At 39.5% G+C, this 19942-nt stretch overlaps 1 protein-coding gene across 4 annotated transcripts in view; it reads right to left on the reverse strand.

Annotated features, from left to right (window-relative positions):
* Positions 1 to 1495: 1495 nt before the first annotated feature.
* The window catches only part of cacna2d1a (calcium channel, voltage-dependent, alpha 2/delta subunit 1a), an 86884-nt gene continuing 68437 nt past the window's right edge, over positions 1496 to 19942 (reverse strand). For 2 of the 4 annotated variants that reach the window (XM_034863429.1, XM_034863427.1), the window contains 17 exons: positions 19643 to 19703; positions 19417 to 19523; positions 17674 to 17758; positions 17391 to 17453; positions 16108 to 16223; positions 15935 to 16006; positions 15596 to 15663; positions 15458 to 15496; positions 15292 to 15363; positions 12763 to 12915; positions 11593 to 11645; positions 11203 to 11258; positions 10031 to 10157; positions 9105 to 9217; positions 8395 to 8477; positions 6096 to 6184; positions 1496 to 4450 (listed from right to left, as the gene is read on the reverse strand). In XM_034863429.1, the coding sequence (XP_034719320.1) occupies positions 4414 to 4450; positions 6096 to 6184; positions 8395 to 8477; positions 9105 to 9217; positions 10031 to 10157; positions 11203 to 11258; positions 11593 to 11645; positions 12763 to 12915; positions 15292 to 15363; positions 15458 to 15496; positions 15596 to 15663; positions 15935 to 16006; positions 16108 to 16223; positions 17391 to 17453; positions 17674 to 17758; positions 19417 to 19523; positions 19643 to 19703 (1394 nt within the window). In that variant the 3' untranslated portion in view covers positions 1496 to 4413. The remainder of the gene's footprint in view (positions 4451 to 6095; positions 6185 to 8394; positions 8478 to 9104; positions 9218 to 10030; positions 10158 to 11202; positions 11259 to 11592; positions 11646 to 12762; positions 12916 to 15291; positions 15364 to 15457; positions 15497 to 15595; positions 15664 to 15934; positions 16007 to 16107; positions 16224 to 17390; positions 17454 to 17673; positions 17759 to 19416; positions 19524 to 19642; positions 19704 to 19942) is intronic. The other 2 variants (XM_034863432.1, XM_034863428.1) reach the window with 1 other exon arrangement.

Here is a 19942-nt window from a genome sequence, read left to right on the forward strand (position 1 = left end):
ATGTATTTTCATGACTATTTACATTGTTGATTATCACTAAAGGCATCCAAACTAGGAATGAACACATATGGAATTATGTAATTAACAAAAAAGTCTGAAATAACTGAAAACATGTCTTATAGTCTAGTTTCTTCAAAACAGCCACCCTTCTGCTCTGATTACTCTTTTGCACTCTTGGCATTCTCTTGATGAGCTTTAAGAGGTAGTCACCTGAAATGGTTTTCCTAAAAGTCTTGAAGGAGTTCCCAGAGATGATCAGGACTTGTTTGCCCTTTTGCCTTCACTCTGCGGTCCAGCTCTCCCCAAACCATCTCGATTGGGTTCAGGTCTGGTGATTGTGGAGGCGCAGCACTCCATCACTCTCCTTCTTGGTCAAACAGCCCTTCCCCAGCATGGAGGTGTGTTTGGGGTCATTGTCCTGTTGAAAAATAATTGATGGTCCAACTAAACGCAAACTGGATAGGATGGCATGCCACTGCAAGATGATGTGGTAGCCATGCTGATTCAGTATGCCTTCAATTTTGAATAAATCCCCAACAGTTTCATCAGCAAAGCACCCCCACACCATCGCGCTGGGAACCAGTCATGTAGAATCCGTCCGTTTTCTCTGTTGCGCAAAGACACGGCGGTTGGAACCAAAGATCTCAAACTTGGACTTATCAGACAAAAGCACAGATTTCCACTGGTCTAATGTCCATTCCTTGTGTTTCTTGGCCCAAACAAATCTCTTCTGCTTGTTGCTTCTCCTTAGCAGTGGTTTCCTAGCTACTATTTGACCATGAAGGCCTGATTCGTGCAGTGTCCTCTTAACAGTTGTTCTAGAGATGTGTCTGCTGCTACAACTCTGTGTGGTATTCATCTGGTCTCTAATCTGAGCTGCTGTTGACTTGCAATTTCTGAGGCTGGTGACTTAGAGGAATTTATCCTCAGCGGCAGAGGTGACTCTTGGTCTTCCTTTCCTGGGGCGGGCCTCACGTGAGCCAGTTTTGTTTTTAGTGCTTGATGGTTTTTGCGACTGCACTTGGGGACACATTCAAAGTTTTCTCGTTTCTCTGTACTTATCTGTTTGGTTCTTGCCATAGTATGAATTCTAACAGTGTTTGAATTGGGCTGTCAGCTGTGTATCAACTTGACTTCTGTAAAACAACACTGATGGTCCCAACCCCATTAATAAGGCAAGAAATTCCACTAATTAACCCTGACAAGGCACACCTGTGAAGTGAAAACCATTTCAGGTGACTACCTCATGAAGCTCCCTGAGAGAACACCAAGGGTTTGCAGCGCTATCAAAAAAGCAAAGGGTGGCTACTTTGAAGAAACTAGAATATAGGACATGTTTTCGGTTATTTCAAACTTTTGGGTTAAGTACATAATTCCACATGTGTTCATTCATAGTTTTGATGCCTTCAGTGATAATCTACAATGTAAATGGTCATAAAAATAAAGAAAGCGCATTGAAATTTTTGGCCTGTACTGGTAAATATATATATTTTACATCAAATTGTAAGCCACTGCCATGCAGCACAGGAAACAAATATTGAGACTTACATGTAGCCTTGGTAAATTGCATAAATGTTATAGTATGACAATAGGTTTCTCCACTAGAGAATAAGAGACTCCCATATGGCACTTGATATTCTTGTTAGTAAATGAGGAGCATAAATACCATTGTTAGTTTCACCACATTGTTTTTGTTTGAAGGTTATACTTTTAAGATAGAGGAACACATTGTGAGTTAAAAGTGCACCACAGACCACTTAAATGTTACCGACGATGATGGTGGTGGTGGAGCTTTGCCATAAAATACAATGAACAAAGCACTCCATGATGGGACTTGGAGGAATGCTTTGAACAGAAAAACTGACATTGATCAGTGTGATGCAACAGCAATTATTTAAATAAAAAACAATTCTGAAGAGTAAGAGGGACAATTGTCAGTGGTAATGTGGTGCACATGACTCAATTTGTGATTTTCAATTCCACACAGAATTAAGTAGTTTTTTGCAAACATGTTCCAGAGTTTATTGATTACACATTTTGTGTGTTTATAGTGTCCCCAAAATTTTTGAATTAGTTCCTCTGTTGATGTTTAGATTGGAAAAAGTAGAAATAGTTGGAAATTTGGGGATGCTTTTAGGCAGTCAAACCATGGGGCGTATCCTTGAAGTATCTGATATTAATAAACAGTTGTAACATTATACGTACTTTTGTAACCTGTGATTGTCAATTCTTACCTGGAACCAACAGACACTCAAATGACGATGAAATTGTATGGTAATTCATTAACAGCAGTGTCACACAAACCGTCTGGTCTAGCATCTGGTTTAAGTAAAAATGAAAGTTGTATTTTAAGGATTTATAGCTTGTTCTTGACAACAACCAAATTCTGCCTGATTGTTTCCTGCCTTATTAAATTTTTTCCTCATTTAGTGCTAAATTTTCTGTCAGAACAGAAATTAATAACAACAATTTTCTCTGTATCAATCTTCAGGATGGATTTATATTTTTTCCTGAAATGTATCAATTATTCTTTCTTATCCTTGTTGACATAATAAGTACTGCACTGAGATTTAGATGCTTTAAGAGTCAGGAGTTGGTCATGTGAAATGTATTATTATTTTGCCAGAAATCCGCAGCAATGGTTCAGTGCATTTCTTAATAAATGTGACTATTTCACTGTTCTGCACTCTGCACAAACAAGATGACACTATTTCACTAAAGCCATGTACGATTTGTAAATTGTCACACTAGTTAGGTATGTTTTTAAATGTGTAACTAATGGAAAAGAAGGCATAAAAAAATGATATAAACTTATATTGGAGAAAATTAAATACAGCAGTACAAAGATCACAAGCAAGGACTGACTGTACTGATTTCCACAAGGTGATATCATACCACAGTATAATAAACTACAAGAGGGAACCTCACAACTAAATAAAGATAGAGGTTGTTCTTCAGTTAGGATCAAACTGTAAAGACAAATAACAGCTGCACTTTGAACTGCAGTGCAGGTAGTAGTCATTTAATTTAAAAAGTGACAGCAGTAAATACAAATGTACTGTGTTCCGTTTTTTGTTGTTGACCAAAATGTCAAATACAAATTCTTATATCCCTTTCCTTCATAGTGGTTTAGTGGTTGCAATAAAAGAAACGCTAGCATGCTGTCCTGACGCTTCAATCAAATAAATAGTAAAATAAATAAATACTACACTTCTTTCCATTCAGTAGCCACAGTCTACAAAGCCGAAGGGGTTTATCGGAGTCACACAGTCCACATGGCACTAGAAATGTTGTCCACTGAGCATGCATAGGACACCAGCCAGGCTCACCCTGATTGGTATAACGCGCACTATGGCAACAAAGTTTTCATTGGAGCAATCCAACACCAAGGAGGGAAATCCAGATTATTTACTAATCTCGATCAGGGCTGATAATTAGATGAACAGCTACAAAGTTTAAAATCCATACCCTCAGAAGCAGGCCCTCTGTGGCAGTTGAAGGGTTGGTTTTTGTGCATGAACATAACAATGAACAAGGATTTTCACACTGCAAATACAGTATCTACATGAGAGAATACTGAGGCGAAAGTAAAGACGTACATCTCTCAAACCTTCAGGAACAATGTGAAAATGTTCTGCGTAGTTCTATCTAAAAAAATCAGACTGAGACAACATTATTATCAGCAACCCAAAGGAGGCAAATGAAGGGCTCAAAGTGTTGATGTACAATTTGACATTTCTTACTGCAATGTTAGCCAAATTCTCAACCACAAAACAATAAATACCTAATAACTAGCCATTGCAAATTGACTTAAAATAAACTGCACGCTTGCAAAAGGCAGCGCTGTTTCTGGCAGTGGTGAACCAAACTGCTGCCGCTGCCCCCCCCCAACCCCGTGCCTTAAATCCCCCAGATACTATAAGGCAGTCCGATCTCTTTAATCGATGACATCAAGCCAGAAAAAGTTCAGAAGATGCCAATCAAAATTACTCTCTGAATTCCTTTAATCTCAGCTGGCGGGGACCAGTGAAGAGGTGAAGGATAGGCGTAGGTTTAGTTCTTTATCTTTCAAACTGATATCTTCCAATAAACATTTCTTTCATCACTTGTACCTTTGCACCTGGTAAAATCGCTTTGAGAAACCCCTGAAAGTGAAGTTATCAAAAGGAGGAACTGGCAGGATGTGGGGGCTCACAGGTTTTTCTTTGTTTGTTACAAGCGCTTCTCATTGGGCGTTCGTCATTTCGGTGGCAGCGTTGCATGCTGGTTGCTATTTTGGAGATAGCAGAAGGGGAGAGAGAGGGGGCGCGATGAGGATTTTCAGAGGTCATGACAGGATGGCATGGGGTCTGGAGCCAGTCAAAACCCAGAGCAGAACCAGCTGAAAGGCCGCCATCAGCCAAAGGGAGGGGCTCAGACCGGACGCCCCGCCACAGTCAGGGTCCTTCTCCTGGTGCCGAGCAGGGAGGAAAAGAGTTGAAGTTACTGATTGTTAAAGCCATCACCATAAACACTTTTCGATTGACCGTTTACTAAACAGGACTCCCAAACAGAGATTGTCCAGCAAACCTGTCAAGCTTTGGATTTCTCCACACACAGTGGTGTCTATGGAGATGTAGTAGGAGGGATTCTTTGAATTTGATACATTTGCACAGTGGTGTCTATTTTTTGTTTCCTTTCAAAATTCCCCCAAAGCAAATGTGTAAGAAATGGATCAAACTGTTTGTTACTGAAACAATGGCCGCAATTTTAAGCATGTCCGGCTGACTATCTACATTAGATTTTGGGGTTACGGGTTACCCCATTCACGACTAGCACACAACTAGAGCGTAAGCCAACATATAACTGCCTTGTCCTGCTTTACTGAATTTTGGGAAAGCTTGCACTCAAGCAATAACAGCAACAGTTGTCATCCTAAAAGCTTTTTTCCCACTAATGTAAAAAGTGTAAACATACTGTTTGAATAATATGTGAGCTTTTCAGCCAAACTATGTTATGTTAGAATGAAATAACTGATCTTACATTGTTATTGGAATTAAAACACTGGTTGAACTACTTGCTTTATTTTCATGCCCCTTACATGAATTATTGGCTGGTGAGAATGCTGATTTTCTGCCTGGGACATGCAGCACATACATATTAGGTATGTAGCCATTGAGTGCATATTTAAGACCCTTTCAGAGGATTTTAAAAGTCAGCTGGAAGCCAGTCACAGTGTTTTTGACTAATTTTTTAGCTAACGTTTTATAGCTGTTAAAAACTGCCAGCGTAGGTTGTCATATCATATGACGGAGCGTGACAAAGGAAAGCTTGACAGGTGTAGCATGTTAGCAACACTAACTGAGGGGGAGGTAGAGCTTTGCAAACGGTCAACCAGAACTATGCAGGGTTCAACCAAGAGGTCAGAAAATATTCAAAAAAAAACTTTAAATAGTCTTTTTTAAACTTGACTCGAAAACTTTGAGCCATTATGTCCGACCAAAACTGATCGGCTACTCCCACTCTCTGTATGCTTAGCATCTGGAGAGGTACGAGGGAAAGAAAGTCTTGCCTTGATATGTTTTTTGGAGAAAAAAAAACAAAAACTTGAGAATCATTATATGAGACGCACAAACGTCTGGATGCAAATGAGAAGTGAGTGGCCTGTTTTAGCTAGCGTGCTGCTATTTCGGTAATCAGATGTCATTGATAGGCACCGGATTCTATTGCCAGAGACGGACAATGCTAGATGGGGAAAGATACAAAGAGCATGGCTTGAAGTTCAAAGTCAGTTAAAATTGAGAAAATTTTGGCGAGAGACAGAAAGAGTCCGAGAGGTAAGTTAGGGGGCGGTGAAGACAGATGGTGTTAGAACATAAGAGAGAGTCCAAGGTGAGAAAGATAAGAGTAGGAAAAAAAAAATTGAAAAATACATGAAGAAGTGCAACAAAGCAGAAACAGTGATGTGAAACAAAGAGAGAAGGTGAGGAAAACAAACACACCAGAAGAGAAGCACCAGGAGAGAGTGAAAAAGTTATGAGCCAGAGGCAGTAAGATTGAGTGTAAGATAATGATGAAATGTTAATGAAAGAGAAAACTAGCGCTATGGGACTGACCCGAGACAGCACATGAACAGTGGCAGCAGTAACATGAGCAGAGAGGAAGCCAATGGGGAGCCTGCGCTCCTTCGGCACATGGCCTCATCCTAACCATCAACAGCCAATCACAGAGCAGGAAACAGAGAAAACAGAGAGAAAGAGAATCATGCAGCAAAAGGTCCATATAGTTAGCAAGAAGTTAGAAAGCAAATATGAAGGCAAGAAAATTTGTTGTTGACAATAGTAGTACAAGACAGATGCATTCACTACTGGTGTGTGAGAGAAGGAGTTCGAGTGTGTGGATGGATGCTTGTGTGTATGTGAGTGAGCAAGACAGTGCAGGCATAAGAGTTTATTCCTTAGAACGACAAACTTTGACACTGGAAAAAAAGACTATATAGTGAAAACAAACAGAGCATTCAGGCGCAGAGGTTTCACACGCAAAGATTCGGTGCTGCTCATAAAAATGTTTGTTTAGCTTAGTTATTCATAGTCGGGCAACAACTGACTGTTTGTCTTTGCGTGGGAAACCTGCACAGCTTTCAAGGGATTGCAGAAAAAGAAGTGACATGCACCATGTAAAGATATTAGTGATGGGAAAGGTGCCGTGGGTAGAATTTCTTCACTGATATATTGTTTCCATATCAGGAGTGCAGCTTAAGGATTTTGGGCTCTGTCCAGGGAGGCAAAAAACTTAACTTCAGGAAAATCCTTCCTTCCTTCCTTTTTGTTGGTCCCTAATATGTTGCTGTTGCTACCTTTTATTTTCCAGGTGAAATGTCAAATCAGATCAAGTTGTTTCATCTGGACTATAAATTTGGAAGGAATAATAAAAGATGTGGAAAAAACATGCTTACAGTAACAGGCATTTTTAGGGGTAACCGGATATATAAACTATATAAAGTAACATTTATAATACAGTAAATAGTTACATTTACCTTGAAAACATTGAAAACATTGAATGTGATGATAATGTTTCATAGACTGTGTAAAACCCGCCCACTCTGTCGGCGATTTGATTTCTCCCTGCAGCTCGGTCCGGAAACCTCACAATTTTGCGGGATCCAATCACAAACTGGCTTATCAACCTGGTGCGCTACTGGCTGGTTTAACAAGATGACGATGGAGAAACAACCAAGCAGTTCTTGTTTACAATCAACAAAACGGCCACCAAACACCACCGAAGCGCAGCAACCAGTTGATGACGCTGGGGCTTCTACGTCACCCAGGTCATTGGTCTGATTGGTTGAAGGACTAACCAATTGTATACAGAGTCATTTGAACTATGCCCGTTGGTCACACCTCTTGTGCAGAGATAATACAGAGCATTCTCCCCAGATCAATACTCAATCACAAATCTTGGGCTTGGCTTGGTCTGCTGATTGCACTGCCGAACCCACAGAGAATGATGAACCAACTCTGCTGTTCCAGTCAGCCCTGCTCTCATTTCCAGTAGCAAAGCAAAAACGCTCTAATAAACCCACTGTACATTTTAAACCCAGCACTAAATGGCAGACCGACAGTTAGCAACGATCTGTTATAATGTTACCATTATAGTGACCATAATGTAGCATTTAGCAGCTAAGGAGCCACATTATTCTTTCAAGAGTTAATGAAAACCAAAGCTAAAAGATGAGGGAATTTGACTATTTGCCAGGTGACTAGAGTATATCCAAATAATGCTAATGTTATGTGTAAGTAGGCTATTATTTGCTAACAACGTAACCAAATCTTGTTTCCAAGAAGTCTGTGTTGTATTTTTGTCGTGGTTTGGTGCATCCAAGTGGCAAAAAAAAAATCAATTCATGCAGCTTTAACTATATTGGATTTAGACAATATGTTGCTAAAAAATGTTGATATAAGTAATTTTATGTCCAGAAGAATTGTTTTGCTTTACTTAAAGTGGGTTATTTGTACTGGGTCTACAGGGTATTCAAAAATGTATGTTAGGTTTGGAGCTACAGATGATTTTCATAGTTCTGTCAGTGTTAGAAGTACTGGTTGCAGCTCTCTCCTGTAATATGCAGCCAAGCTTAGCTTAAATTTTCTTTGGCGATGAACTCAAATGATTTTAGCAGTGAAACCCAAAAACAGTAGCCCCGGGGCACACATTTCAATTTGAAAGGCTTTTTCCATTTCAGGCTGGATTTTCTGAAAACTTCTTTAATTCTTTCGAGACTAATAAAAATGGTCTCACTGTTTAGCAGTTTGGCAATGTTATACAGGAAACCCTACACAAAACACCCCTAGCAACAAATTTGTACAGTTCAAATTTTTCTCAACCAAAAGCAGTGCAGGTCCGATGGAAGCAACTTACGTGTTCATTGTTATCAAAACAGACTGCGGGCCCTTTTCTATAGCGTGGATTCTGAGCCATTTCACAGGGATCGGGACCATTAGCTAGATGAGTAACGTCAGGAACATGACAGGAATACTTTGAGTACTGACAGCACAGAATGTTAGTAGACACTGATTGACCAATGGAAAATACTTTAACATAACATTTTGATAAATGTGGAAAATCACTATGATGTATTATATTACTGTCCAAATCAAGCAGATCCAGTAAAATTTTGTAAGGACTATTAACACGTAAGGCGAGTCTCTTTTGGGATTTCAAGCACATTGCTCAATACCTCAATGATACTGTATGGCAGTCATTTTCCAGCATTGTGTTTTCCAAGAGGCTTAATCTATAATTGACCACAGCCCTTTGTGTTTGAGATAGAATCATAGATTTGTTTGTAAAGTATTCAGCAGACGTGTCCTACACTACCATCTGCTTTACAGACACAGCAGAGAGAAACCCAGTGCAGACACATCTGAGCTCTGGGCCAAAATGTTAAATGTCAACAACTGTGGAAATGTTCGCTCATTACGGCTATGGAAAATAGAAGATAAAAATGACGGGAATAGTAAGTAGTTAGACTTAAATACAGTGTCTATCCATGATTATCTTGTCAAAAACACAACATTTTTAAAACATCTGTTTACTGAATTAGATGTACATGTTTGGTAAAAAGATACACTGCTGTTCATCCTGTATTAATGGCTTAGTGTCACAGGACGAGCAGGTGAGTTTTGCATCAGCAATGATAAAGACCAGGTTCGTCTTGGGCAGCTTTTCAGCATGGTAGAGCCTGGAGAGGACACAAGAGAGGTTGTTGACACATGGGCTTGAGTCCAGGAAAGATATAAATATGGAGAATTTCACTAAGACATGCAATATTTTAACAGAAAGCTAGGCACTAATTTTGGTCTGCTCCTTTAAAGTAGATATAAATAATTTCTCATAGACAAAGAAACTTTTTCTTATTTAAGGTTTCTTAGCTCCACCATGCACCAGATATACTGTTTAAGATTTGGAGCTTATTCTTCATTCATGACTAAGCCACACTCCAGCAACCCTGAAATCTTTAGAACAATGAAAAGCACACAGTATATCGTTTAATCAAGTCTCCTTACTACTTCTATTCCTGTGGGGACACAAACCTGCTGTGCCACTCCACTGTCCACCAGGACCTTTACCGAAACCCACATGTTGCTGGTGCACAAATGATTTTCTCTGCTTTTTTTATGGTGGTTGTTAAAAAAAGAAACGTGTGTGCGGCTAATGTGCAGGAATGCCACGCGGCATGCGGGCAGGCACTCCATTAACCGGCACGAGGGGGCTTTAAAAAGGATACGTACACACACGTGTGCGTGATCACACACAAACATGCCAAGACGGTGGTCCCCACTACTTGACTTCACCTTCATGGCATGTGATTTTTTACAACCATATCTTTTAGTGCCACCTCTGGGGATTTCACTTGTGTCTCATGGATGCAAACACATCCCTGCAGATCAGGAAGTGTGTTTGGACCCTAACTATACTCTGTAAGTGTGTGTGTGTGTGTGTATATATATATGGCTTGTCTTGTAGCTGAGAAGTAGTGGATTTTTTTTTTTACCTGGTGCAGTTTTCACAGTCGATTGTGCCTCTGAAAGACAGGTCGTTGTTCTCAAAGTAGTATTGAGTTTGCTCTGTGATGCAGACCTCTTTGAGCATGGCGTCTGACATTTCATCATCCATTTCGGCTGTGGAATCACACACAGGAGCATTCAGGTGTAATCATGTGAACAGACAATTCCATATCTTTATATATATATAAGAATCGGCGGAGATCTGTGTGCCCCTTGTGGCAACAGGGCAGATGGAGGAGAAGGCCAAGGTTCCCCCTCCAGCGGTGGAAAATCATACTTGCTGAAAAATACTCTAATGGTTTCTCACATACTCAAAATCATTCTAATCATTACTTGTGCTGTTATTTCCCCTGATTTAAGACAATTGTCTCTGAGACTCATTTGACAGCCTAATATTATGGAAGTGCATGGAGGAAATCTGTGGTTTACACAGCATTAAAAAATGAACGGCAACATTTATTTCCCAAATGAGTAAGTTGTTGGTTACTCAATCTAATACACAAACATAAGTGTGGCTGGTTTTCATTAGAACAAGGTTCCACGGAAGAAATCTTGATTTGACTGTGTGGTTAGCTGTCACCTTTACTGAAGTGGGTTCAGAAATCTCAGTGACAAATATCTCAAAGCCTGAGGAAATTAAACCCAGGTTTAATCTGCATAGGTCTTTATCAGTATAAATACTTTTATTTTTTTATTTGGATGAGATGAGATCGTCATCAAATGGCCTATCGTGTGTGTATGTATATAACTATGATCGATTCGACCTGTTATCTTGGATCTGTTGGCAATCTATATTTTACGAACATGCATTTGCATCCACACAAAAATAACCCACCAAACATTTGCAAGGTCTGGCTCATGTGTGCAAGATGTTTCCCACATGAAATTCTCGGAAGATGAGTGTTCAACTGGTTCTACGGACAATACTGTTAATCACTACATATTCTAGGCATGCTGTGTGTATTTCACCAGAATTCTAAAAAGAAAACGAAACGTGTTCAATATCTTTTAAGAACTTGTCAAAGGAAAAATCAAAACATAGATTTTATTTCCATCATGAGACCATTAAGGCGGTCCAGAGCAAGCTCAATATTGCAAAAAAAACAACAACGTATTGAAGCACTATTCTTTTCTCTGTGTCAAATTGACGGAAACTCACCTGCGTCCAGGAAATTGGGGAATGTGATGCTGACCAGTAACTGTTGCAGTATTGACCTAAGAGCAAAAACAAACCCGTGGATGACAAATGTCTGGTTTCATTGGAACATAATCCAGTATAAATCATCTGTGTAAATGCTAATGTATGAATAAATCAGGGGAAGATTTTGTGAAAAGTTGACTGTCCTGGGAACAATTTAGCTATTAAACAGATGCTATATGTCCATTTGGAGAAACAAATCCTTGCCTGCTTTCCATTAGGATCTGAGTTTAAGGACTTAAAATACTGCCTTTTATAGTGTATATTTTTGTTATCAATCATTTGAAAAAAAATGGGCTGACACTAATGCCAACCATGTAGAAAACGTTCTGAGAAAGAAAAAAAACTCACCAGGCTGCAGCTGTTGCGAACCATCCTAAATTCAAAATGTCTGCGATTGTAGGCTGAGGGGAACAAACAATATGGGAATTAATATCAGAGGACAAAATCAAGTCTATAATAGACTTCAGACAAATAATTTTAAGCTAGTTGAACCAATCCTGCTTGTGTTTAATGTGGCTGCAGACTGTCCAGTTTTGCCAGGCACAAAGATCAAAGATCCAGCCAGAAATTTTATTTTCTTCCCTCTCCGAGGAAATTAGAACACAATCAACCTCAACAGATGCAAGAATAAATATGTAAACAAAGAGCTAGTGAGAAAACAAAGTAGCACACGGTTTGAATAAAAGGCCCAACATGCTGATTTGATTATGGTTAGCATGCGAGGGCCTTGTTTTGGTGAATGAGTGCTGCATCCTTTCGCTTCAGTTGATGGCGTGTTGAGTCATCAAGGAGTCTCTAAACTAACCGTGTTAGAGGCATCGCCGGCTGTTGACGGCGTCTTTGATCAGAAAATAAGTGCACCTTTCATCTTACTGTGTTGTACACATTTGTTGTCCAAGTAGGGAAATTGCGTGGTTTCAATTGACTATTAGTGAGGGGGAGTTTCTGGATCTGTAAATACCTACAGATACTTTCATCTCTTTCTGAGGTATCAGCTTATTAGCTGTGTTTACCACTACCTGTCATTGTCTTCTAGCATTCAAGAGAAATTCATTTGCACAACTGAAAACGACTGTCTGCAGACAGTTTGCATCATTTCACTGTAAGTTGTGCATTTTGTAAGTGATGAAAAACAGTCCCTCTTTCTACATCACTTGGTGTGTTAGCCAAGCACGCTAGACCACCTAATCCTGTTACTGTTACTGCAAACTCCCACTCTAACGCTTTCACCATACCCTCTGCTTCCCTTCTCATCTGCTCTATCCAGATTTATGGCTCCCTGGTGAGTGGCCGTTTGTGTGTGCGTGACCAGTTGGAAAAGGTGTAAGCAAGCAAGTATGGCTGCAAATGTGTACTTGCAGGGAAACGAGTAAATAAATGTGTCGCTATCAAAATGTGTGAACATGCAAGTGTGGGTGTGCATATGTGGGTGGCTCTGTGTGTGTGTGTGTATGTGTGTGTGTGAGTATGTGTGTGTGGTAGGTTGTGTGTGAATGGTCTCTGGCTTATGTAACTCACCACATAGACGGATCGCAGGCCTGCGGCAGCCTTGCTCTCTTTCTCTGGGTCACAGAGCGACTGGTAATCGAAGGTCTTCTTAGAGGTGAACAGGGACGAGTTGACCAGGTTCACCATGAGGATTGGGTCGATACCACCAAAGAAACGCCCAATCTAAAGACAGGGGGACAGGAGAATGAAGATCTGTTTAGGAATAGGATCTATGTAAGTAAAGCATGTTTACTTACAAGCAAGCAAGGATTAGATTTTGACACAGGGCTTGAAGAATTCGGTCATTAATATATCAAGCTTAATTTACCGTGCCAACATTAGAGAGCGGTACTAATCTAACTCAAAGCAAAAAAGCAAATAAGTGTTTTGCCCCAACTAAAGTCAAGCCCTTTAATTTAACAGACTACCAGTGTGTTGTTTCAGTAATAAAGGTCGGAGAAAGTCTGGACCCTCTATATGAGCAAAAAACCTTGAAGCTGAAAAAGTGTTGAGGTCAACCTCAATATTTGTCATTTACAGAGCACTTTAACACTTTTATACTGTCAACCCACAATTTTATAATATAAAATGCATGCCTAAAAAATAATAGGTAATTGTATACATGTCCAGAAAATGTTAACATTGTTAATATTGAATTTACAAACACAGTCACACACAAGCTCAGTAAATCACCCTCAAACCAGGAAGATGGACTTCAGTATAATGTGATTAACACAGTCCACCAGGCAGCCATAAATTTCTATTAAGAGGAAGTACTTTATCTCAGCAGGTGTGACATGACCGTGCATGTTGGAGTGTTTAAGTACTTGTATATCCATGAGGGAGTATGTACAGTAAGTAGTACTCATCTATGTGTGTGTGTGTGTGTGTGTGTGTGTGAGCACTGAAAGATGTGTGTGTGTGTGTGTGTGTGTGTGTGTGTGTGTGTGTGTGTGTGTGTGTGTGTGTGTGTGTGTGAGGAAATGCAAACTATCCCTTTCCTTCCACTTTGTTAAGGTCACCGCTAACAAGCCGTCCTCCACATATCCTTTCCTCTTTAGTCTCACAGCCAAAGCATATATAAATCTTCCAATCTATGAGGTAAAGGGAGCCTTCTCTCCTTTCCCTGTGCAGTAAAACAAATAATGAATTAACAGTCACAGCCTTGTTGGCTGCAGACTCCCCAAGGGTTTCAGAGAAAGAAAAGGAATGAAAGACATAACGAGGGAGAGCAAGCGAGAAGCTTACAGAGAGAGGGAGAAACTTTGCTCCTGTAGGAAATATGATTGAGGGCACACAGCTTTCTCCAAACAAGGCCTCAGGTCCCTGGGTTTTAGTGCTGCTGCCAAACTTCACTGGGCCACTGATTTATCCAGCGCACACCCAGGCCTGATTAGGAATGAGCCGAGGCCACATGAAAAAACATTTACTCAGATGACAGCAGGGACTCGCTATTAGCATTTAGCATAGGGAGTGGGGAAAAAGGAGGGTTCTTACTATATATGTGTGTATGTGTGTGTAAAGATGGGTCAAATTGTGTTTGAGGGGCTTTATCAATTGGCCACAGTTAAGTATGTGTACAAAGTACACTTCCTTTTGGACAAACTGGGTCTCGTTTAGGACAAGACAATTTTATAGTGGTTTTCAGTACATTTAAGATGCAGTGGGTAGATTGCAAAACATGCCAAATTTAAAGTAAAGTGAGACCTCTTTCTGCAGCTGTCCCTCCGACCTCTTTGTTGCATAGGCTACGCTTTGGCAGAACAGCCAATAGCAACACTCTCTCCCTCTGAAATGATCTATGATTGACCAAAGTCTCCTGTGATGGCTAGATCTTCTGAAGCCTGAATACAGAGCCAGAGGAGGTGCAGAAGTCTAGTTCTCTCTCAAACCACTTGAAAACAATATGCTGAAAGATTATTATGGAATTATTTCCCAACAATGGCACAAATAACCTGCCTGCCACAGCTTTATTTAAAACTGTATAAGTGCTGAACAAAAGTACAGAACAAAAAGTATTTTGAGCTGAAATTTGTAGTTGTTAGTAGGTTGTCAAACAAAATCAACTTAGAACACCAAACACAAGTTGTATATAACCTTAAAATACATTTATGTCCATGTTGTAATAAGGCATCCTAGTTTTAAGTTATAAATAACAATATTATCATAGTAGTGGTATATAATTTACTGATGTGTAATTGATCAGTTTTTTAATAGGTTATTGATCAAGACTTGATGATTAAAACCCTTATTATTAACATGTACAACTTCAGACTTAATTAGTTATTAGTAAGTAAGAAAATGCATAAACATTTATTACTGGATTAACATTTTTAAACTACATTATTACAAAATACAATGTACTAAGACCAGCCAATGGTATTTTTCAAAACCTAATATTTGTTCTCAAATTACCTTTAAAGCATTGATGAATAACTTATCAATTATTGATAAAGCCATTAGTAACAGTTAATAATAAAGTATACATTATTTATAAAGTATGCCTTATTTGAAAGTGGTTTGGTTTTTAGTTTTGTGAGAGTAAGAGCAGAGGCTCACCTGATCAATATATTCATCTCGATTGGACATGACAAGGAAGCCCCCATCATCCAGAATGACACAGTCTACATACTGGAATCACATAGAGATTTAAAAACATTGCATGCTTATGACTGATCCATAAATAATAGCTGGAAGCATAAACATATGCAATTGAACCTCTTACCTCATCGTTTAGCTGGCAGCCACAGATCTCATCATTGCACTAAAAATACAGTAGAACAAAGTAATGAAAAGTCACAGTCGGGATAATGTGTGTGTCCCTGTGCGTACAGTACGTGTCATGCAGATATAATCCACTCACATTGAGCTTCTGTGTGATGTTGATAAAGCTTGCCATCCAGGCACTAATGTCCAACTTCACGCCAACCACTGGGATCAAACACAAAAAGCAGACATCCTAGATCATGTTAGACCTCTGGATCAACTTTACTCTCTGAACTTTGAAAATGCAAACTTGGCCACGGATCAGAGGAGACGAGACAACTTGATGTGTGGTTTTTGTGTGTGTGTGTGTGTGTGTGTGTGTGTGTGTTAATTTTTTTATATGTTGGTGGCAGAAAGAGAGAGACAACTTGAGAAATGAGGAGAATAAAAGTGTAAATACTTGCCACTCTCTCTTTGTGTGTGAGTTTGTCCTTACCCGCTGGTTTGAGTATGATGCCATCAATGTTGAGATTTACTGCTCTGCTCACAAGGAGTGAGTCTTCACTTGCTGCAAGAAGAGAAATAAGGGAACACTGTATATATGTGCATACACATTGTAACACATAAAAACACACACTTACACCAATATTTATGCTGGCTTTTACTCACTGTTCTCTCTACTAAGGTACGGTGTTGGAGTGAAGATGTACAGATCATTGTCCAAACTTCTCTTATAGAAACTGGACTCGTATGTCTCTGCTTCTTCTTTCCAGTAGATCCCAGCACTGTCGAACACATTTACACAAAACAACACAAATACACACACAAACAATGCCATTATCAAAACTCTCAAGAAAAACGCCACACCCCAGTTCTCTTTAAGAATGGTAGACTAGGGCTTGGCAACATATTGATATTTTATCGATATTGTGATGAGACCAGATATTGTCTTAGACTTTGTATGTTGCAATATGGCAGTGTTGTCTTTTCCTGGTTTTACAAGCTACATTACAGTAAAGCAATGTTGTTTTCTGAATTTACTAGACTGTTCTAGGTGTTCTATTATTTGCATTTGCCCACTTAGTGAGACTTATTGATTTACTCAGTACTATAAATTACGGGCCCCTTTAATTAAATTAAATTAAATTTTATTTTTATAGCGCCAAATCACAACAACGGTTATCTTGTTTCCATAAAAGTGCAGGTCTAGACCATACTCTGTGATGTTATATACAGAAACCCAACAATTCAGTCTGGCTTTGGGTAACTTCATTACATTGAAACTTTACAAAATAAGGTAGTTAACAATTTACTGATCTGTGCATTGCATTCAACACCACAGACAGATACATTCATACACATCACCTTAAAACTTTATTGGCATCAGTAGTTACCTGTTTTCGGTGTGGTTTGTTTGTTGTTAGTTTGTCAGCAGGATTTTGGAAAAAATTACTGGCCAAATATCCATGAAACTTGTTTTAGCATTTAACATTACGTTAACATTGTGAAGTTGGGCATGGCCTTGGCGGAACACGGTTCTTCCGAGTGGCCTTCTAGTTATGTATTGCAGTGGTTTAGGTCCTCTTTACATCATCCAATACAATGAGTAATTTTCAACAATAACTTTGTTTGTCCGGGGAGTTGCAAGGACCTGCATTGGGCCCATTGCATTTACCCTTTATAAGCTTCCACTTGGCAATACCCTTTGAGAACATGATGCTGAAAATACACATAGATACCATGTACACTTATTTACATCATTGTCTCTCAAGACACACTGCTCAATACAGTGATATTTAACCCAGTTTATATGCCGGCAATCCATACCTAATTTATGGATATTGGAAAAAGGGCATATCACCTGTTTTTGCTTAGCCTGCTAATACCATATCCAAAGCTGGTTATTTATAGAATATAGAGGCAGCTTTATTAGATAAGAGCTTGACAATTACCTTTTGGGGTAGACCCGTGTGATCCCTCCATCGGTGGCAACAAATCTGGCCAAGACACCATGCCTGACAAGCAGAGAAGATAAAGCTATAAAACATGCAGTTACAAAAATCTGCAATGTGCTGCATGACATTTACTGGTGATGCTGAAATACTTGAACCATCTGTATTGAATTTTCACTTGGACATTCGTTACCAAATGCCAAGTAACAAATAATTGATGCCACATTACATTGTTTTGCTGGATCACAAAAAAGCCTTGATGGTAAAGAAGTTCTTCACTTACTGCAACTCCGTTCCTTTCCAATACTTGATCAAAGATGAGGTGATGCCAGCATCCAGGAGCAATCGGTTCACCAGCTCCACATTACCTAAACAGCAAAACATCACTTGAGCCTAAACATGTTTTCTTTAAATATCATCAGAAATAGTCAAAGTATCCCTTTAATTGTCAGGTCTTTGATCAGCTTTAAAGTGTCTTCTTTTTATAAGATGTTTGTCAGTCTTATGAACCTAAAAAAAGTCTGACTAACAAGAATCTACTTGAATACATATCAGAGGTGCATCAAAAGCCAACAGGGAACAAATAAAAGAAAGAAAGGAAGGAAAGAAAGTTTGCCAAAAAACCCCAAACAACCCCAAAAAAAATATAGATAGGATCCATAGAGTATATATGATCCTAAAAAGACAAAGAATAAAACAAAATAGGAGGGGAATTGGGAATACTTTAACATTTACATCACATTTCAGGCATCGTCCAAAAAGACCACATGACAAACATAACAGGCGATAAAAGACGCTTGCCCATTGTTTGTCAGTGCCCACCACTTTGAACTCTCCGACGACCCGCTTCAGTCCATTAACATCGAGGCTCGTGGATAAAGCCCCACCACCTCCTCCAACCTTTATGACACACCACACACATCAGAGAAAACAGCTGGCGTAACGCTTTATCCCCCCCCCCCCCACCTCCCACCTTTCCTCCTAGTGCAGTGGTTTTCATTAGGGATCTTTTATTGAAGGCAGCCCAGGAATTCCTAATGTACTTCAACTTCTTCGCCACTGCAGTGGCTCAACCAAGTAAAGCGTGTAACGATACTCAAGCCGCCAATAGTCCACATGGGCCTTACTCTCTCTCCCTCTGAACTCCCTATGGACTCCATTAAACTAGCAGCTAATAATGGTGAAAGTAATATTTCAATTGGGTGAAAAGTTTTATTGGATTGATCATGTTGAGATGTTTGAAGTAAGCTCTCAAACTGAAATCGTCTAACCAAACTTATAGGGGATCTTTTATAAATATCTAGGGACCTTTTGGTTTATTCAACGGGCAGAAAAAAGTGAGCAATGCATATCAATGAGTGTATGCAAGAAATTGAAAGGATTTTAATGCATTGGTCAGATGTTTGGGAGAAGGTCCATTGGCCCCTGATTTGTGTTTTATTGCTCCTCTTGTGCTCCTGGCTTGACGTGTCCTGCTCTTTCTCACAAACACACAGTAATTGGATGAGGTCGAGCGGCTATAGGTGGGGTGTGGAAGGCATATTACTGGTGAATATTGTGTGTGTGCGTGAGTGTGTGTGTCACATCTAAGCCGATGTGCCTCACACATGTGCACTCAGGCGTGTGATGGTCAGACTTTTGGAGTTAGCATCAAATGGGTAACACGAACACAGGGGTTCCACATCACAAAGCTTTGCCTGGTCATGCACACCAAACCATCCAGCCAGACCTGTATTTCACTGGAAAGAGAGACCTCTGGGAATAGGTTTTGGTTGGCGTTCTTCCATTAAATGTTCAATGCACACCTTAATGCCGAGCCAGATGGCTGACATTCATTCACATATACATACTATAACAAATACTGTAAAGCGTAGCAGCTCTTTGAGATGTAAATACGAGTTTGTAGTGACAATGAGGTCCAAGTGTGCTACAGAGTACAATAAGATCCAATAAAAAAGCTTTGATTCTAGAGACAAATGTCATAGTTAATGGCAACAGGAGCCTGCAAGTGTTTTTTGATACTCACACATGGGGTTGTTTGGAGTCTTTGTGTCAATGTAGTTGTTGAACTCAATGAGAAACTCAGTGTTGTTTTTGTTCTTGTCAGGTGGTTTTAAGTCCTTGCAGTACATCCTGTGCAAAACAAAGCACTTTGTAGTGAATTCATGTGAGTAGAAAAAAAAGCCTCTAAACTGAGTCACAAATTGAAAATGTAACCCAAACTAATTAAATCTAAATTAAATAAATCTTACCTCGGTGCAATAAATGTATATCCATATTCATCAAACTTGTCTGCCATCAGGCTTTCAGAAACTGGTGAAAGGGTATAAAGTAATATTAATCTTCCTCCCATGCAGGTTATTATTAGACAGGAAAACATTAAATTGCAATAATCTTTGTACTGTATGCAGATGAGATGGTGCTCCACTGGGCAAAATGTAACGCCTGGTGAATATTAAACAGTGCATCACTACAGGGACCAAAACATGAAATGAGATTCTATCTCTTGACAGACTGAGCAGTGAAACATTAACACCATAGCTCCACATATT

Source organism: Etheostoma cragini, chromosome 23 (genome assembly GCF_013103735.1).
Source record: "Etheostoma cragini isolate CJK2018 chromosome 23, CSU_Ecrag_1.0, whole genome shotgun sequence".
Lineage (NCBI taxonomy): Eukaryota > Metazoa > Chordata > Actinopteri > Perciformes > Percidae > Etheostoma > Etheostoma cragini.